A 19,510-nucleotide genomic window follows, 5' to 3' on the forward strand; every position below is an offset into this window, starting at 1 on the left:
ATCTTAGTTTTTTTGTTCTTTCTTTTCAGGGCCCTCCTGGAAAAGATGGGTTGCCTGGTCACCCAGGTCAACGAGGAGAGCCAGTGAGTCAATTCATATTTTTAAAAGAGTTGTTTTAAAGATAAGTGACTACAGTCGTGTCCCAAATGGCATCTTTGATGGGAGCTTGTGACGCATTTGATGTGAACTGTGAGCACCTATCTGAATCCATAAATGCCCTAAGACACTCTATGCATGTTGTGGATTTAAGCAATTCAGTTCATGTTTATTTCTATAGCACTTTTACAATGTAGATTGCATCAAAGCAGCTTAACGTAGAAGTTCTAATGTAGTGAAACTGTGTCAGTCCAGTTTTCAGAGTTGAAGTTCAGTTTAGTTCAGTTCAGTGTGGTTTAAATTTCCCTGCTGAAAGTTCAAACATTGAAGAGCAAATCCATCGATGCGCAGCTCCACAAGTCCCAAACCAAGCAAGTCAAAGGTGGGACAGTGGATAGGAACAAACTTCACCAATTGACGAAAGTGAAGGAAAAAAAAACTTGAGAGAAATCCGGCTCAGTTGGCCATGACAGTTTCTAATCTGGCCAAACTTCCTGTGCAGAGGTGCAGTCTAGGCACAGGAGGCGTCCATTGTGGAGTACTGCAGGTGTGAGTAGGTCGCCGGTGGGTGATCAGGCTGGCCCATGAGATTAATGCGAAGACTCGTCTGTCACTCTGGTCTTTCAGCAATCTCATGTTCTCCTCCATGATCACCAGAGCATCAACTAAGGATACACTGCAAAAAATGCTTTTCTTGCTTAGATTTTTTGTCTTGTTTCTAGTCTAAATATCTAAAATTTCTTATATCAAGAAGCATTTTCTAGACAAGCAAAACATATTATCTTGTTTTAAGAAATATTATGCCAATATTAAGTGAGTTTTTCCTTAAAACAAGCAAAATAATCTGCCAATGGGGTAAGCAAATTAATCTTGTTTTTTCTTTTGACGTAAGATTATTTTGCTTACCCCATTGGCAGATTTTTAAACTTGTTTTAAGGAAAAACTCACTTAATATTGGCATATTATTTCTGAAAACAAGACAATATGTTTTTCTGGTCTAGAAAATTCTTCTTAATTAAGGAATTTTTAGATGTTTGGACTAGAAACAAGACAAAAAATCTAAGCAAGAAAAGCATTTTTTGCAGTGTACTGCCTGGTCCAAGATTATAGATACCTTGGCATAATTTCTTTAAAGGTCTTGCATTGCATCAATGGTGCTGCATAATCTCAAGGGACCTCGGGATGAATATTCCCAAGTGGAAATGGAAATCAAAGAAAATAATTACCTTAGCTGCTGTTTATCGTGTATTTAAACATGAGATGCAAAAATGAAGAGCTATAAATGAAAAAAGTACTTATATAAACAAACGTACAAACAAACAAGTAATGCATATGAATATTTCTAACAAAATGCCTTGTGCATCAAGACAGGAGGAGTGTGTTCTACAGGTGGTTTGTCAAGCCCACTCACCTGCGTTGAGCACAGTCATGGATCATACCATTATGTGATGCATTGTGTGTATGCTTTACTAAAAAGATAGGTCTTTAAAATAGTTTTGATTTGAGAGAGTGTGTCTGAGCCTAGGACATTAGCAGGATGGCTATTTCAGAGTTTATGAGCCATAATCAAGAAGGCGCGACCTCCTTTAGTAGCAATGATGACGTTTTTCATTTAATGGCTCAAAAATGCTTGTAAGTGCCACTTTGTGCCATCAGTACCAAGCTAGAGTAGTCCAGACAACCTATGCAGCAGCACCCAAGTGTGCGAAAAAAAAGGACTGAAGTATGCCTATAGGGGACTTTTTTAACTAACTAAATTAATTTACATAATTTGAAATACTGAAAACGAGATCTGATTTTATGAACAGTGGAAAAGCAATTCTGCAAAATAATTTCTGTTGGATTTATATAAAAATTACTTTTTCATACAGGGATTTCAAGGAAAGACTGGTCCCCCTGGGCCCGCAGGAGTGGTTGGACCACAGGTGGGTCAATCATACAGGCTTGGACGAACATTGCCTTTCTGGTTGCATGGTCTTCATTCACTCCTATGAAGCTATGTAACATTTTTGAGCTGGTTTAATAAAGCTCTCTAAATGATCTCTTATTCCAGGGCAAAACTGGGGAGACTGGACCCACCGGTGACAGGGGCCACCCAGGTGCCCCAGGACCTCCTGGAGAGCAAGGTCTGCCAGGAGCTGCAGGCAAAGAAGGGACCAAGGTTAGATATCAGCATTAAAATCATCATCATCATCATCATGAAACACACCAAACACATTCATCTAGTTATAACTTACATTGCTGATTACAAGCCATATGTTTCTGCTCATTCAATATGAATAGAGCTCCCAGCATGGCCCAGCGCCTATAAAGAGTGATGGATGACTGTTAATGAGTGAGAGAGTTGTGGAAACAGAGATCCATCTTTCTGTGTTCTCTGGTCTCCAGGGAGATCCAGGCCCCGCAGGGCAGCCCGGGAAGAGTGGTCCTGCTGGGCGACGTGGATTCAGAGGAGAAAGAGGCTTACCTGGCATTCTGGTAACACACCTCAAAGCATCTGAGAGAATATCTTCTTATAATCTCCGCTGTGATGGATGCTGCCTTTACATAACCGTTAACTGTTCCAATATGAAAGCTGACTTTGTGCAAAAAAGGCAGATTGTGGTTGTATGATTTTTTAGCATGGATCCTTATATTTTTTTTCTTATTTTTGTGCATTAATAGGGCTCTTCTGGTCTGAAGGGTGGAGAGGGCCCCCTTGGTGTTGCAGGGCCAATTGTAAATGATTTTTCTATTGTCTTACACATTTTCCTGTTTGTATGGTTTAAAATATAGTTCACTTTACTAAAATGTTCTGCACAGGGTGCCACCGGAGAGAGGGGATCCTCTGGACCTGCTGGTGCCATTGGCCAGCCTGGTCGTCAGGGGGGTGTCGGCCCTGCTGGGCCAATGGGAGAGAAGGGCGAACCAGTGAGATTGAACAAAATTTTGCATTCAATGAACATGCATTGCATTGCATTGCTAGAGTAACTTCAAGAGTAACAAACAATTACCACTGCTCTTCAGGGTGAAAAAGGTTCAATTGGCCCTGCTGGACGCGATGGAGAACAAGGGCCTGTGGGATTACCTGGACCTGCTGGGCCACCGGGCCCACCTGGAGATGATGGAGACAAGGTACAATTTTAACTATTTTATTTTGCATTTGAACATGTTAATACTTCTTTTAATTTATGTTCATAATGTGCTTTTAAGGGGGAGACAGGTGGACCAGGGCAGAAAGGCAGCAAAGGAGACAAAGGAGAAGGAGTGAGTGTCTTTCTCTGCCTTGTCATAAACACTAAATATTGCATGAACTTTCATTCGAGGTATGTAACACCATATCTCTTTTTTTATCTCACAGGGTCCCCCCGGGCCACCTGGGAGCCAAGGACCTGCTGGACAGCCAGGACCACCAGTATGTATGAGTGCGGTCAATGTGTGGGAGCTTGTTTTGAATTCTGCATGTGTTTACAGTCCAGCACTGATGTCTCTTTCAGGGTCTGGATGGAGAGCCAGGGCTCCGGGGACAGCAAGGGATGTATGGCCCTAAAGGTGATGAAGGTGCACGCGGTTTTAAAGGGGCAACTGGACCACCAGGGTTGCAGGTACACTACGTGACACATACATTTGTCCTTTCAAGGTTGAACAAATAAAACTCATGAAAATGCTTATAAAACTTTTAAAAGTCTTTTTTGGAATATTTTTTAACTAGACTGCCATTTTAAACCTGCATCCATGAGCAGTTGCACGTCATATTGGGCATACTGACAGTTCCAGATGTCCTTGTCTATTTATTGCATGCATGATTGCACGGTGTTTTCAAAAATCTTAGTTCATTTTCATCCAGATGGGACATAGATTTCTCAGTTCACTGAGGGGGTTAATCCACCTTAATTCTGAAAATGCATGGCTCTAAATTTGGATTTTATTTAGGGAATGCCAGGACCCCCTGGAGAGAAGGGAGAAAGTGGCCATGTTGGATCTATGGTAAGATTCTTAAACTCCTCATTTGAATAATCAGTTTTATTCTCAATAATACCAGTAGCAGTCTTTTATTTTTTAAATGTCTTTAACATGTCACTTTACAATCTTCTGAATATGGTGAAAAAAATGGGAGACATAAGTGTGTGAAAAAAAATCTAGCCATCAATAAACCATGAACATATTACAGTATAATTTATTATAAGATATATTTGGATTGGAAGAGCTCTGGGAACCACCTGTACACATCCCTGTATACTGCCTTAGAGACCATGTTAGCATTAGCCGCTATGCTTTATAAGCTAATCATTTCAGGCTTGGCTTCAACAGGCCTTGTTAGCTCGAGCCCTTATTAAACAAACCTGAATCTGTTAATCAAGGTTGCTCTAACATCATGCCAAGCAGGCACAGCATACACTTAATAGCACTAAAATATAAAATAAGAATAAGTTGTAGCAGTATTAATAGCAGCACAATAGAATAAATTAATTATCATTAGGTATCGCGATTAGTCCACCATTCTAAACCTATTCAACATTACTCTAAACAGGACTGTGTGTATAGGATGAGAGTCAGTGAAGAGCTCTAATACAGTGAGAAATGAGGCAAGCATTAGAGAAGCTCTGTGATACTGGGGCATCATTCATGTGTTTTAGTGTATAAGTGTCAGGCCTGTGTGAGGCGAGTGACAGAAGAGAGAGAGAGAGTGATGTTGGTTCTGAAGTGGAAGGCAGCGTGACAGCTGCTAATCAGATTACCGTGAGCCCGGGCTGTCTAATGAGAGCGCTCCTTTGTGACAGTCTTCTCGCGGCTCTGTCAACCATGAAGGAATGCAAAACAAGATTCTCAACGGTTCCACACACTTGCACGATTAGATGAAGTGCATCAAAACTAAGCAAAAACAAAGCCACGAGGCCTCTCTGGGAAGCTCTCATCCATGAGCGAATGCTGTGGATCATGGGATTTCCATGCCTTAGGGAATAGCCACTGAATTTCCCAGTTTTGCCATAAAGAGTTGTCTTGGATTCTGGAGAGTGGGGTGTTGTACATTTTTCAGACTACACATTCAGCCTTGGTGTTGGTCTTCGCTGTAGTTTATCCTCCTGGATGCCTCACACAGCACTAATATCTCTCAGTGGAGATTGCGTATGGTGCACCAGCAATAGGTTTTGGCCAGTTTGATTAATGGCTCATGTTCCACCCTCCGCAGCAATACGAGGTATGCCTCAGGAGTTGAGAATTCATGCAGTGTAACCAGAGAATGAAAAAGTGAGATAGTCCTCATTAAAACCCAGACACTGCCCACAGAGAGGAAATCAGCCCGCCTGTAATAGCCTGTCACCACCATGTCAGAGATGTACAAAAAAAAAAAAAAAACTCTCTGACATAGGAAAAGGTGCTGATTGTACAAAAAGAGGAGGAGGAGATAGGACATATCTAATGATATGTAAGAAATGCTTAATCTTTCTGCTTCTCACCAGGGCCCTCCAGGACAACATGGTCCACGCGGCCCCCAGGGAGCCATTGGAGGAGAGGTAAGTGTCTTAGTGTTTTCCTTCCTGTCTATCACCCTGCTGTGCTGTAGGGTTCAAGTGCAGGACAGTAGATTAGAGCTGATTAGGGCTTGTGTTGTAGTTAAACATCCAAGTGCTGCAGAGACATAATAATGAGTTTTTTTTCGTGACTCCAAAGGATGTGTTCTGTGTATCCACACCAGCATACTGAGAATAGTAACCCCCAGGCGGTTATGAGGTCACATACGACATCTAATTTCTCTTTTCCTCGGTCTTTTATCCTCCCTGTATCTCTTTCTGCCCACCCTGTGCTGATTTTGAGTTTTAAATTATTAACCACATGTGGGATGTGATCCTTCTGCAAGAGTTATATTTACTTCTCTATGAATGATTAAGGAATATTAGAGTATCATCCCTGAGAGAGTTATATTTACCTCTATTAATGGCCACATTTGAACATCTCCCATGTGTTAATAATTAAAAAGTGAGAGCACAGAGATAGACATGGCAGTGACCCATACAAGAGCACTCTTACAGAGCTGAAGAGGAGAAGAGATGTGCACCGGGGCTGATTGTGGGCATCTTATGAACATAGCAGATAAGACAGGACGAGAGATGAAGAAAAGCGGCTAGTGTACACCTGCTGGTCATCCATTTGGCTTTACGCGTGCACCTCACTTAAAGGCACTCAGCAGCAAGACTCCAGAGACCAGGGCAGCCACTTCAGTTTAGACTCATCTGAGACATTCAGGCACTACAGCCATAAACGCCTCAGCCGGGAGGAAGCTGAACAATATGGCGTTTTAGCTTAATAAAATGTGATTACATATACACACAGTCTGTGCTTTGTTAGTCTGTAATCTCATCACTCTAATGTCAACAGTGTGCAAGCAGAGGAGACAGTCTTGCATGCATTATGTATGAAACTGACTCTGTTTTGTTCTATGTGGCAAGGGTCCTCAGGGCATGCCGGGCGCAGTGGGCCAGCCAGGAGTGGTGGGAGAAAAGGTAGAGCACTCTCTCATTCTGTATATATACACAAGTGTTATGTGATTTATGGGGGAGGTTGTGTTTATTTGTTGGAGGGCACTGCCTCTGTAACTACGTAAACATGTAAGCCTAACTATGATGGATGATCGCTTTCATTTTGCTTTCTTCTCTTTGTCTGTCTCTTTCACTTCTATTCTAGGGTGAGGATGGGGAAGCTGGCAATCCAGGAAATGTGGGAGAAACTGGCCTGGTTGTAAGTCATTTATTTTTGTTTTTTTCTTTTTATTCAAGTTATTGTTTCATCCACCAATGTATTATTAAATTCCCTGTTGCTTTTATGTCAAGGGAGAAAAAGGTGAGGTGGGTGAGAAGGGGGATGCTGGCCCCCCTGGGGCTGCAGGACCCCCCGGAATCAGAGGCATACCTGGATCAGATGGACCCAAAGGAAACCCAGTGAGTAACGATTTCCATAGTTAAAACTGTGATTATGATTTTACTCTCATACTATTAATTTCCCTCAATAGGGGCCCCTTGGATTCCCTGGTGACTCTGGACCCTCTGGAGAGCCAGGTGTTAATGTAAGTGAACATTTGCATTAGTTCAGTTTTCAAGTTTGACACATTTTGAAGGTGAAATCACATTGTGATTTCAATAAATGTTGTTTAGGGCATTGATGGTGGACCTGGAGCTAAAGGGGATAATGGCGAACCTGGTAAATCTGTGAGTAAACAAACATTTAGGGATATTGTTATAAGGGTATATTGATGAAACTAAAGAAGATTCTGTTAACAGGGACCCCAAGGCGCCTCCGGAGAGCCTGGCCCTCCAGGACCCCCTGGACGAAGGGTCAGTATGGCCACTGTTTTGATTGTGTCTTAGATTATTTCTATACGGAAAAATATTCTAACTACAGGAATATGTCTCCTTCCACACAGGGTCATATAGGTCCTGAGGGAAAAGAAGGGAAACAAGGAAAAAAGGGGGCAAAGGTAAGTTTTCTTGAATAATTTGAGCCTCGAAACCAGGGTTGCCTAAACTTGGTCCTGGAAGGCGGGTGTCCTGCAGATTTTTGCTCCAGCTTGCCTCAACACACCTACATGAATGTTTCTAGAAAGCCTAGTAAGGGCTTGATTAACTAGCCCAGGTGTGTCTAAGTTATATTGGGGTTGGAACTAAACTTTTAAGGACACTGGCCCTTCAGGACTGAGTTTGGGCATCCCTGCTCTAAACCCTTGTCTGTTTTTATACTCTAACTGTCATTACTATCATTCTCAGGGCTCTGCTGGTGCTGAAGGTCCGATAGGAAAGACAGGGCCTGTTGGACCACAGGGACACCCAGGAAACCCAGGACCAGAGGGTTTGCGTGGAATTCCAGGCTCTGCTGTAAGTCTATGGGAATCTATTTTACAGTGCATAAATCTGCTCTGGATAGCAGATATCTAACCATGTGACTCACCCATGGTTATTACTGACCTCTCTGAACACTTAATCTGTCTTGAACTTATCACACTGTCTGGTTCATCTCTAGGGGGAGCAGGGGTTAAATGGACCCCCTGGGCAAACGGGACCTCCAGGACCTATGGTACGATTTCTACCAATTCTTTTTCTCCCTTATCGATCTCCAACTGTATCAAATAGTGCTCTGCGGAGAAAAGACTAATGATTTTGAACTTGCAGCAAATACTTCCTCCCAGAGAAATTGAACTATGCGACTGGCTTTGTTTTATACTGTATAGGGACCAGCTGGATTACCAGGACTGAAAGGAGATCCAGGCATTAAAGGAGATAAGGTATGAAAGCATCATAAACACTTGACAGTGATTGTTATGGTATCTGACTGCATTACAGATTCATATTTAGTTCATATTTTACATCACACCTAAACAATGTAGCCTGAGAATGTAACAGAACAGCTTAAAAGTGAAGTTTACATCTTTCAGTAAAGTGTAGCATAAATCTCTTAAATTTCAACTACCTATTCTATCACTGTGCTCATGGTGAAATATCATAAATAATTTGTGCTTGGGATATTATGTCTATTAGTAATTGTAATGGTTCATTGCACTAGTCATCAGGGGTTGACATTAACACCCGCCAACCTGTCAAATGCGGGTAGATTTCAGCTGTGGCGGGTTAGACAGACACTCCCACAAGCCACTTTTGCTGGTTGAAAATAATTTTTAAATAATAGTTTTTTGACAATAAGGATGGCCCAATATTTGTGCAAATGTGATCTTAGAATCACATTTCTAAGGCTCAATTCTGGCACCTCTCCAGTTCAACCTTTATATGCTCCCTCTGAGCCAAATAATGAAAAATAACCAAATCTCCTACCACAGCTATGATGAGGACACTCAGATCTACTTAGCCTTCATGCCTAATGACTACAGCCCCATTAACACCCTCTCCCAGTGCATTGATGAAATTAACAGTTGGATGTGCCAAAACTTTCTTCAGTTAAACAAAGAGAAATCTAAAGTCATTGCGTTTGGGACCAGAGATGGGGTTCTCAAGGTAAATGCATACCTTGTCACTAAAGGTCAAACAACAAAAAACAAGGTCAAGAATCTTGGTGTGACTCTGGAGATCTGAGTTTCAATAGTCATGTCAAAGCAGTAAGTAAATCAGCATACTATCATCTCAAAAACATTGCAAGAATTAGAGGATTTGTTTCCAGTGAAGACTTAGAAAAACTTGTTCATGCTTTTATCAGCAGCAGGGTGGATTACTATAACGGCCTCCTCACTGGCCTTCCCAAAAAGACAGTCATACAGTTGCAGCGCATCCAGGATGCTGCAGCCAGAAATCTTTGAACACATCAATCCTAACATTAACCGTGTTAACTGTATGTCTGGTTATCTGGGAACTTTAACCAGGACAGATCACTGTGCATATTTTAGAAAGATGACAACAGTTCTTTTTTAAATTTATTTATTTATTTTTAAGAAAGATTTTGTTGAATTAAAAAGTGCATGGATACGGCGATGTTTTGCTTGTTTTGACACATTATTTGAAATTTGTGGCCAAGAAATAATAATTTATTTATTTTTTGGTGTGCTCAGAGATAAATTTGGTAAGTCCTTAGTTTTGAGCCCCCAAAAGTCATGTGAAATTAAAAATGTGACCCAACCCATTTGCTCATACACATTGAGCAAGCTCATACACAACACACACAAAAAGTGAAATGAATGAGGAGGCATGTGGACATAAAACAAAATCTAAATCAAATAATTTTAGCACGTAAAAGTCAAATGTATGCATATAAAATACAGTATATTTCACCAATAACAAAATGTGGTTAGTGAAAATGGCAAGTGGAATACTACTAGCCATAGTGGCTGATGATCAAAAATGTTAATCGCCAGCCCTGCTAGTCATATATATTTAGCTCTTTTGTTCTTTGTGTTGTCTAGGGTCACGGTGGGCTTATTGGTCTAATTGGACCACCAGGAGAAATGGGAGAGAAAGGAGATCGGGGCCTGCCTGGGATTCAGGGAATACAAGGAACCAAAGGAGATGGTGTATGTATACATCACTGCAGTTATAATCCCTATTTAGCTTCAGATTATTTGTTCTGTGGTTTTTTAATGTGTATGTATAAATTGTTAGCAGTTGCAATATTCAAAATCACAAAGCCAGTAACAAACTCACAGAGCCAATGTTAAGAAGTCTTCAAATGTAGGATAACGATTAGAAAACACTTCTAATTGCCAGTACACTTCACAATGTTAAAAGTACTTGAATTGTCTAAAAATCGATGGTTAAATGTTGCTCAGTAACAAAATATTTACCCTTAGAACCACATAGAAATTGTATCTTGGTTGTGCATGTTTTATTCACACAAATAAACCACTTGCGTCAATTCAAGGCAATGATGTTTGCCACTGGCTCTGCCTTAGAGTTGCTCAGCTCACTAATTTAGACTCATGCACCCTCCAGAAGATTGTTCTCTACAATGATTGGTATATTATAGTGTCTTTCCATAGAGACAGAAAATCAATTTCCTTGCTGGAGGAATAACTAACCAATCTCAACTTAAGCATCTGAGTCTTTAGACCATTTTTTAAGACATGTATTTTTTAAATTATGTTGATAATAGGGTGCTGGTGGCCCCCCTGGCCCTACTGGCCCTCCTGGACCCCCTGGGTTGTCTGTGAGTTGCTTTTTTAATATGAATTCCTTCTTTATTCTCCATTTATTGATTGATCTTTAGTTTTTTTGTGGACAGTAACTACTTTTAAAGGTGAATGTAAAAAATTCTAAGTGAAGAATATTGCCTTTTTTCATTGCTGTTATTCTCCTTTATAGGGTGCAATAGGTGAGAAAGGATCTAAAGGAGACCAGGTTGGTATATATTTATATATATATATTTTCTTTGCAATCTTATTTTTCAGCCTCTCTCTGTCTATATGCTATTTGTTTGTTCTGATCTGAGCTCTCGCCTCTCTTATGAAACCTGAGTGAAATATATTGGCAGTGCTTGAGTTGTATCCTGCTGCTCCAACTTGGATAATCCCTCTGAACGAATCGCCATATGAAGCGCTGAGTTGGCAGGTGCCTTTGAGGGATGTGCCAAGTTTCGGGATGCCTGACTAAACTGTTTATGTTTCTCTCCCCTGAAAGGGAGCCATTGGTGCAAGAGGAGATACAGGACCTGCTGGGCCACCTGGACCACCTGTGAGCCATCATAAAGTCTCCTTACTTTTCCGTCCATTACTTTTTACCTTGTCTCCTCATATCTCCCATCACTCCATTTCATCAGGGCCCTCCAGCCGCTATGATTGAGCCACTGCCAATCAGAGAGGGGCGCAAAAAGCGAAGGAGACACTCAAATCGACAAGGATCCGAGTCCAGGGCAGAGGCTGAGGAAGAGGAAGCGGTTCAGCTCAACATGGAGGATTTCCTACAGGCAGATGAAGCTCTGGATGAGCCGGAAGGCATGGAGGAGGTGTTCGCTTCACTCAACTCAATGAAAACAGAGGTGGAGCTCATGAGGAAACCTCTCGGGACCTTTGAGAGTCCTGCCCGCACATGCAAGGAGCTGATGTTGTGTCACCCCGATTATAAAGACGGTGAGCGAATTTACACACATTTCCCTACAGCTAATGCAATGCTTTCATAGGGGGGATTCACTTAGAATGCCTGCTGATTGTGCCTGTGCTGGTTTATTTGCATACGCTGTCTGTTCACTAAAGGAATTATGCAGATCTAAGCTGAATGGAATTTGCACAATGCAATTCACCATCTTGCAGGCCAGTAATGAGGGTTTGGTTGTGGAAGACGCTATAGACTACCACTGTATGACAAACTTTCTTGACTCTAACATTACTCTAGTCCGCTGAGATCTAAATAACTGAATCAGTGTTCTAAAAAACAAAATGTACTCTTGACTGCACTACACTTTTTTCAGTAAACACTCACTGGCAGCAATTTAGGTATGTAGACATGGTCAAGATGATCTGCTGCAATTCAATCCGTGTATCAGAAAGGGGAAGTAAGGTGAATTAAGTGACTTTGAACGTGGCATGGTTGTTGGTGCTAGACGGACTGGTCTGAGTATTTCAGAAACTACTATCTATTGGGATTTTCACGCACAACCATCTCCAGGGTTTACAGCGAATGGTCTGAAAAAAAGAAAATATCTAGTGAGCGTCAGTTCTAATGCCTTGTTGATGCCAGAGGTCAGAGGAGAATGGCCAGACTGGTTCAAACTGATAGAAAGGCAACAGTAACTCAAATAATCACTTGTTACAACCAAGGTATGCAGAAGAGCATCTCTGAATGCACAACATGTTGAACCTTGAGGCGGATGGGCTACAGCAGCAGAAGACCACATCGAGTGCCACTCCTGTCAGCTAAGAACAGGAACCTGAGGCTCAACAAAATTGGACATCAGAAGATTGGAAAACATTGCTTCGTCTGATGACTCTTGATTTCTGCTGCAACTTTCGGATCGTAGGGTCAGAATTTAGTGTCATGAAAGCATGGATCCATCCTGCCTTGTATCAGGCTGCTGTTGGTGGTGTAATGATATTTTCTTGGCACACTTTGGGCCCATTAGTACCAACAGCTGCTGATCATGTCCATCAGTGACCACAGTGTACCATCCTCTGATGGCTACTTTCAGCAGGATAACGCACCATGTCATGAAACCAGTCATCTCAGACATGACAATGAGTTCACTGTACTCAAATGATCTCCACAGTCACCAGATTTTAATCTAATAGAGCATCTTTGGGATGTGGTGGAATGGGAGATTCGCATCATGGATGAGCAGCCGACAAATCTGTAGCAGCTGCGTGATGCTATCATGTCAATATGATAATCTCTGAGGTATATTTTCAGTACCTTGTTGAATCTATGCCACAAAGAATTAAGAAAGTTGTAAAGGCAAAAGGGGGTCCATCCTGGTACTAGTAAGATGTACCTAATAAAGTGGTCGGTGAGTGTGTAGTATATCAAAACAATATTCAAATTTTGACTTGACAAATCTTCCTTTGTTTTGTTAAAAAAAGCACTTACTTTGATAATACGTTTTTGGTTTTACTCGAAGGGATACAGAAAAAAGCTGACAATTTACTCACTTATACTCACTAAGTGGTTCCATACCTTTATTAGTTTTCATTACTACTTATTAGTTTCCATCTTTTTTCAAAAAGTATTTTTTTAGGGTTCAAGAGAAAGAAAGAAAGAAAGTCAAGTGAAGTGTCAATAAATGCTGGCAGAATTTTAAGTTTTGGTTGCATTATTTCTTTAATGTGTACTTAATGTGTACTTATCCAAGGAAGTACTGGGTTATATAAGGTAACAACGTGGGTTAATGTTGTTGCGGCAGGACGTTATGTGCTGAAGCACAGCGTGTACATTTTTAAGCTTTCTGCATTTCTCCCATTTAAAATGAACTTGATGCTTGACGCATTCTGAAATGGTCTTTTGAAGAACACGTTTTCCTCACGAACCGCATCTGATAGAAGTGGCATCAGCTTTCACACACATCTTTCGAAATTAACCTTGTGCATCACAAGAACACTTCACGACTCACTCAAAATGGTTGAGCTGACCCACTTTCAGGTCAAGACCCGCCAGTTCAGACACACTGCATTAGCTCATGCATGAATATGATTTCTGCCTGGGTACTGTAAAATGGGAGGAATTTGACAACTCCCATGATTCCATACTTGGTCACGATATCATCAAACTACACCTTTGTTTGTTTTGTATATGCACCCTCTAGTGGTGAAAACTTAATATTGTGACTGATATGTTGCAGTCTTGCTGTCATTTTTCCTTTAAGCCAGGGGTGTCAAACTTAAATCCTGGAGGGCCGAAGCCCTGCACAGTTTAGTTCCAACCCTGCTCTAACAAACTTACCTGTAGGTTTCAAACAATCCTGAAGGACAATTGAATTTTGAGAAAAAAAAGTGTTAATTGTAATGGATGCAGGGTTGGACTTCCAGGTATGGCCCCCATTGAAACTCAAAACATTCTCTTTCTATATTTTTTTTCTCTGTACATTCGTTTATTATTATTATTATTATTATTATTATTATTATTATTGTTGTTAATAAGCTGCATGTTAAAATATATATTTAAAGTATAACCTTTATCTTCTGAATGTAAAATTAAATACATTAAATTGTTCCCATCGCTACTGAACATATTGAACAAGTTACTAAAGATGCAACAGCAAAAACATTCGGCACTGTCATTTTTCACATTGTATAGTAATGATGATCGGCTAATCTTGTCATATGAATTGAATAATATTAAATGATATTGAATAATAATACATATTTCTTTAATTTAAAAAGCCTCTTTCTTAACAAGCTCACAAACGTTCTACTATTTATGGGGGCTGCCGATTTTGAAAAGAAGTAATTAATTTATTCAATAATTTTCTTTGTCCTTCCACCTGCAACTCATCTCTGGGAAAAATCCATACACACTCATTCACACTCATACACTACAGACAGTTTAGCCTACCCAGTTCACCTGTTCCGCATGTCTTTGGTCTGTGGGGGAAACCCACACGAACGCGGAGAGCACATGCAAACTCCACTAAGAAATGCCAACTGACCCAGCCGAGGCTTGAAAAGAATAACATTAAAATCCTAATGGTTATAGGCAGATTTTACAACATATAACACATTTATAAAAGAGCTATATTCTTAACATAGGCTTCTTGGCATTGGTCGGGCCCCCTAATTCCATAAGCAGCTTCTTTCCAGAATGGGTGTGTAATGTTTACATAACAAAAGCTTAAATACTGAGTAAAGTTTGACTGACTAATTATTAGTTATGCCTAAACCCAGTAATTAGGTATTTGTAATTAGTTACTGTGATGCATTTCTTTTCCAACATGATTTAAAGGGCACCTATTTTACCATTATTTGTGTAAGATAAGTTGTTGGTGTTTCCAGAATGTGTTTGTAAAGTTTCATCTCAAAATACCCATCAGATTATTTATTATAGCCTCCAGAATATGCACATTTTGCTGTCTGAATACATTGTAGCTGTTTTTGTGGCCTGTGGCTTTAAATCCAAATGAGCTGCTTCTTCCTGCCCACCATTCCACATGCATGAAACAGACTTGAATGAAGCTAAGGTACAACTCTTTGTTCAAAAATACCAAGTAAGTTTATTCGATGTATTTGTGGTGGAGCTTATTTAAGCCTTTCTGAAATTAGTCTCACACAAATGCCGTTTGCTTTGATATGTGTGTGTGTCTGTGTGTGTGCGTTTACTGACACCATGCAGCCATAGTGATTATAGCAGTTAAGATTTACATAGCCATTTTACTGTCTATGTTGTTTTAAAAACGTTTAAACTTATAAAAATCACAGAGAGATGTAACAGATATTTTAATCCCTTTTTGTTTGCGAAAAAAAAAATGCTCTGTGGATGTGTGTATACATGTTACTAGCCCCTTCCACACAGTAATACTGGTAAATATCCGTAAAATTTCCGCAACGACTTTACTGGTAAATGAAAAACAACACTGTTTACACAGTTGAGGACGTTACAGAATTTTTCCGCAAAAGACCATTCAAAAAACCAAAATACCGGTAAATTCTGACATCATTAATCAGAAATGACCTCTAAACGGCTGGGCTTGTATTTGTAAACATTTGACTACATTACAAACTCTGTGGATGAATCAGTATTGTGAACAACTTCGTTGAAAGCATATAGAGAAACACTTTCGCATGTCGAGATGTACATGATATGTGTGTGTGCTGGCGCTCAACAGCTGCTTCATGGGCACAAGCATGAGAGCTTGAAGGTAAACAAACAACGACTTATTATCAGTATTTTATCTGTATTTTTTACATAGTTGGCATTAAGAAGGAACATATAAACGTTATCTGATTAACTTCTAGCGGCTAAATGTGTCTGGAAATATATTCACAGGCTTTTATTCTCATAAACCAGGCGGACATGAATGGGTCTGACTGTTCTGATTGACCAAAGAAGACGTCTCGCGATTAGGTGGATGGGGAAAACCGCACTGCTATGTCACATTGTGGTGGGCCTCAAAATCACTGAGATTTGGGTCCTATTCTGACGTCAGGAAATGTTAAAAAGAGACCTGCTGGATTTATATCACTCCAATATGACAGTGGAGACACTATAACTACACTCAGTTCAATCTAACTATAAACTATGAGAAGGACGTTGTGTTATGGGTTATGTTAGGAATAGGTTTAATGACATGGATAGATTATGGGCTCATGTCTTGAGTGGTGTTGGTCAGCAGTGAAATGATAAATGTATTTACATAACTAAATAATCTACATTACATATGAATGAGTAGATTTTCGATTATATAATTGAAAATGTACAAAAAAGAAATGGTTTATTTCAGTTTACAATTTTATTTTTTTAATTTCCAAATTTATTTCCAATTTTCTCATTTAATAGTGGTCAATGAATATAATCTATTAATTGATAGAATTTTTAGAAAAGGTGTTATAATGTGTAATATATATCATTATAAAGATATGATATGACTTGCACTGTGTTAAGAGATTTTTGTCATATCACCCAGCTTCAGGCTATCTTACGGAATTTTAGGGTAGTCAGTGTTTCTCCTACTAGTAAACTAGTTTCCGTGTCAGAAAAAAATGTTGCGTCAACCAGTTGGAAATCTGAAAAAAATATCTGCAGAGCCAGGCAAAGGTAAATAGATTATGCTTTTAGCCATGATGTCAATGTGTGACCCTTGTCAGGTAACATCAATCGCAACATAGTGTACATTCAGCCAAAGCCTCTTCTAATTATCTGCATTTTATCAACTGCAAAACTTCTACCAGATGCCATTGATGCACATCTATTTTCATAAGTGGTACTCTCTCTCTCTCTCTCTCTCTCTCTCTCTTTCTCTCTCATTCTCACATGCGTTCTGAGTGGCATCATTTAGTATTTATTTCCAAACATTTGTTTTATTTTATTCCTGACTAAACATGACAGCAAAAGTGTGCTCTGATTTGTTCCTATTGTAAGCTACTTGATGCATTAGACTTTTAATGAGCCATTTGATTTATAGAGAGGATACAGAACAAAAAGGTTTTGGAGAATAAATGTAAATGAATTATAAGGGTTTTATAGACTGGATATAAACATACACTGCCTGGCAAAAGTCTTGTCATCTATCTCAGTTGTAAGAGCAACAAATAATAACTTAATTTCTGGTTGATTGTTTGGAAAAATGGCAGAAGATTGATGAATCGTGTTGAACTGCATCCTAATCATCACGAATACAGCAGAAGACCTATTGCAGGGGTGTCTAAACTTGGTCCTGGAGGTTCTGTGTCCTGCAGATTTTAGCTCCAAGCTTAACACACGCAAAGATGGTTCTTGAAAGCCTAGTAAGAACTTGATTAGCTAGCCCAGGGGCGTCTGATTGGGGTTGGAACTAAACTTTGCAGGACACCGGCCCTCCAGAACCGAGCTTTGACATGCCTGACCTATTGGAACCCGCAGGACCCAAGATTCTCATAGAAATCAGTCAAATTTGGTGAAAGAAAAATCATGGTTTGGGGTTACAATCAGTACGGGGGCGTGCAAGAGATTTGCAGAGTTAATGGCAACATTAACAGCATGAGGCATCAATACTTTTGTGCTGCCCATTACATTACAAACCACAAACTCTTCAGCAGGATAGCTCTCCTTTTCATACTTCAGTCGCCACATTATAGGATACCAAGAGTGGCCTGCCCAGTCACCAGAGATGAACATTGTTGAGCATGTCTGGAGTAAGATTGAGGAGGCATTAAAGATGAATCCAAAGAATCTTGATGAACTCTGGGAGTCCTGCAAGACCACTATCTTTGCCATTCCAGACTTTTTTATTAATAAGTTATTTTAGTCATTGCAGAGATGTATGGATGCAGTCATCCAAGCTTATTGGAGTCATACACAATATTAATTATTTTTCCACTGCACCATGTCTTCATACTCTATACAAACAGTCAGACCTTACCGTCCTAATCAAATAATTAAAAATCAAAGCATGATCATATTTTAATTTGGTAAAATAAGTGCAATCTAGAGGCATTTGCCTTTCATACGAGCCACTTCTGATAACAAATGATCAACTAGAAGTCAAGTTATTATTTTTTGTTCCTAAAACTTGGATAAGCGACAAGACTTTTGTCAGTTAGTGTAATTTATTGCTCTGTAGATATCCCAGTTATCAGTTTTTATGTCACAAATACAGCTGCAAAAGTTTGATAATAGACACCATAAAATAAGTCATCTTAGATAGTCGGAAATTAAAAATATTTCTTGTGAAATAGCATGGTTTGAACTAAATGAAGGCCTTTTTTGCATTTACATGCAGTTAATTTTCAATCAGTTTCAATTTTATTGTAATTTAAAAAGATTTCTTAGTTGTGAATGCTGTTTGACCTTGACAAATATTGTAACACTGTGTTTTAGGACATCAGTAATGATTCTAATTTACATACTTTGTGTTTATATAATAATACAAAAACCTCTGAAAAACTTTGAATTGTAAATTCTCACATTATTCTACCCAGCCAAACATTTTTTTAACCAAATGATCCTCCCCCTTTTAGGTGAATATTGGATTGACCCAAACCAAGGCTGCCATCGAGACTCCATCAGGGTTTTCTGCAACTTCACGGCAGAGGGGGAGACCTGCCTGCACCCAGATAAACGATTTGAAACGGTGACCATACTCCCGTACACCGCACACGTCTTCATGCAGTCTCAGTTCAGCAGGCCTTCTGGGGTCTGGAGGAAAAAAAAACACGTCTGATCTGTCTACGTGTCTCTCAATACAGGTGAAGCTGGCCGCCTGGAACAAAGAAAAACCGGGCAGTTGGTACAGCCAGTACAGAAAGGGCAAACAGGTACTTTTCTCTTTCAACCCTCAACATATATGCAGCACCAACTCTGAATCTGTACTCATTTTGACTCTCAATCATTTGTTGCCGATAAACAAAAAAAAAAAGGGCATGGTTTATTAGCGGTGTACTGTCTGATGCAATAAATAGAGCAGCTGTTATGCAGTCGCTTTACTCCCAAATTAGTGGTGAAAAAATAGTGAAAGAGACTGTCTAAACTGTCAAGCAATCAGCTGAGATGCATCACTCAATGAGTGCCTGTCTTTGATGGAAGTAAAAAAATAAATGCTATGTCTGGCCTAGAAGAAGGGGTATGAAGGAATTTATATGCGGCTATATCTGAAGCGCCTCGGGCCAAACTCTCTTGAGTGCACGCTAGCAACCTCCATCCGTCTTGACTCATTAAATGATGCTTGAGACTTACAGCGAAGGCCTGTCTCGTTCGAGAAGCATGACATCTGACCTTGTTATGAAGATTTAGGTAGGCAGATGTCACTCTCACCTGGCTTTATTAGCAATAAACTGTAAGAGTTTGCCTGGATGGTGTGCGATAAATATGTCTACGGGACTTTGATTAAG

The 19,510-nt window shown here is 39.9% G+C and overlaps 1 protein-coding gene across 7 annotated transcripts in view; it reads left to right on the forward strand.

The window, feature by feature from the left end:
- col5a3a (collagen, type V, alpha 3a) overlaps positions 1-19,510 on the forward strand; it is a 148,082-nt gene that overhangs the window by 120,566 nt on the left and 8,006 nt on the right. For all 7 annotated transcript variants that reach the window (XM_068215533.2, XM_068215535.2, XM_021469216.3 and 4 more), the window contains 29 exon segments: positions 30-83; positions 1,968-2,021; positions 2,150-2,257; positions 2,485-2,574; positions 2,761-2,814; positions 2,899-3,006; positions 3,103-3,210; positions 3,289-3,342; positions 3,437-3,490; positions 3,573-3,680; positions 4,009-4,062; positions 5,538-5,591; positions 6,525-6,578; positions 6,760-6,813; positions 6,906-7,013; positions 7,085-7,138; positions 7,227-7,280; positions 7,353-7,406; positions 7,496-7,549; positions 7,836-7,943; positions 8,089-8,142; positions 8,297-8,350; positions 9,974-10,081; positions 10,660-10,713; positions 10,869-10,904; positions 11,184-11,237; positions 11,323-11,632; positions 18,641-18,753; positions 18,869-18,937. In XM_068215533.2, coding sequence (XP_068071634.2) covers positions 30-83; positions 1,968-2,021; positions 2,150-2,257; positions 2,485-2,574; positions 2,761-2,814; positions 2,899-3,006; positions 3,103-3,210; positions 3,289-3,342; positions 3,437-3,490; positions 3,573-3,680; positions 4,009-4,062; positions 5,538-5,591; positions 6,525-6,578; positions 6,760-6,813; positions 6,906-7,013; positions 7,085-7,138; positions 7,227-7,280; positions 7,353-7,406; positions 7,496-7,549; positions 7,836-7,943; positions 8,089-8,142; positions 8,297-8,350; positions 9,974-10,081; positions 10,660-10,713; positions 10,869-10,904; positions 11,184-11,237; positions 11,323-11,632; positions 18,641-18,753; positions 18,869-18,937 — 2,292 coding nt within the window.

This window comes from Danio rerio, chromosome 3 (genome assembly GCF_049306965.1).
Source record: "Danio rerio strain Tuebingen ecotype United States chromosome 3, GRCz12tu, whole genome shotgun sequence".
Classification (NCBI taxonomy): Eukaryota; Metazoa; Chordata; class Actinopteri; order Cypriniformes; family Danionidae; genus Danio; species Danio rerio.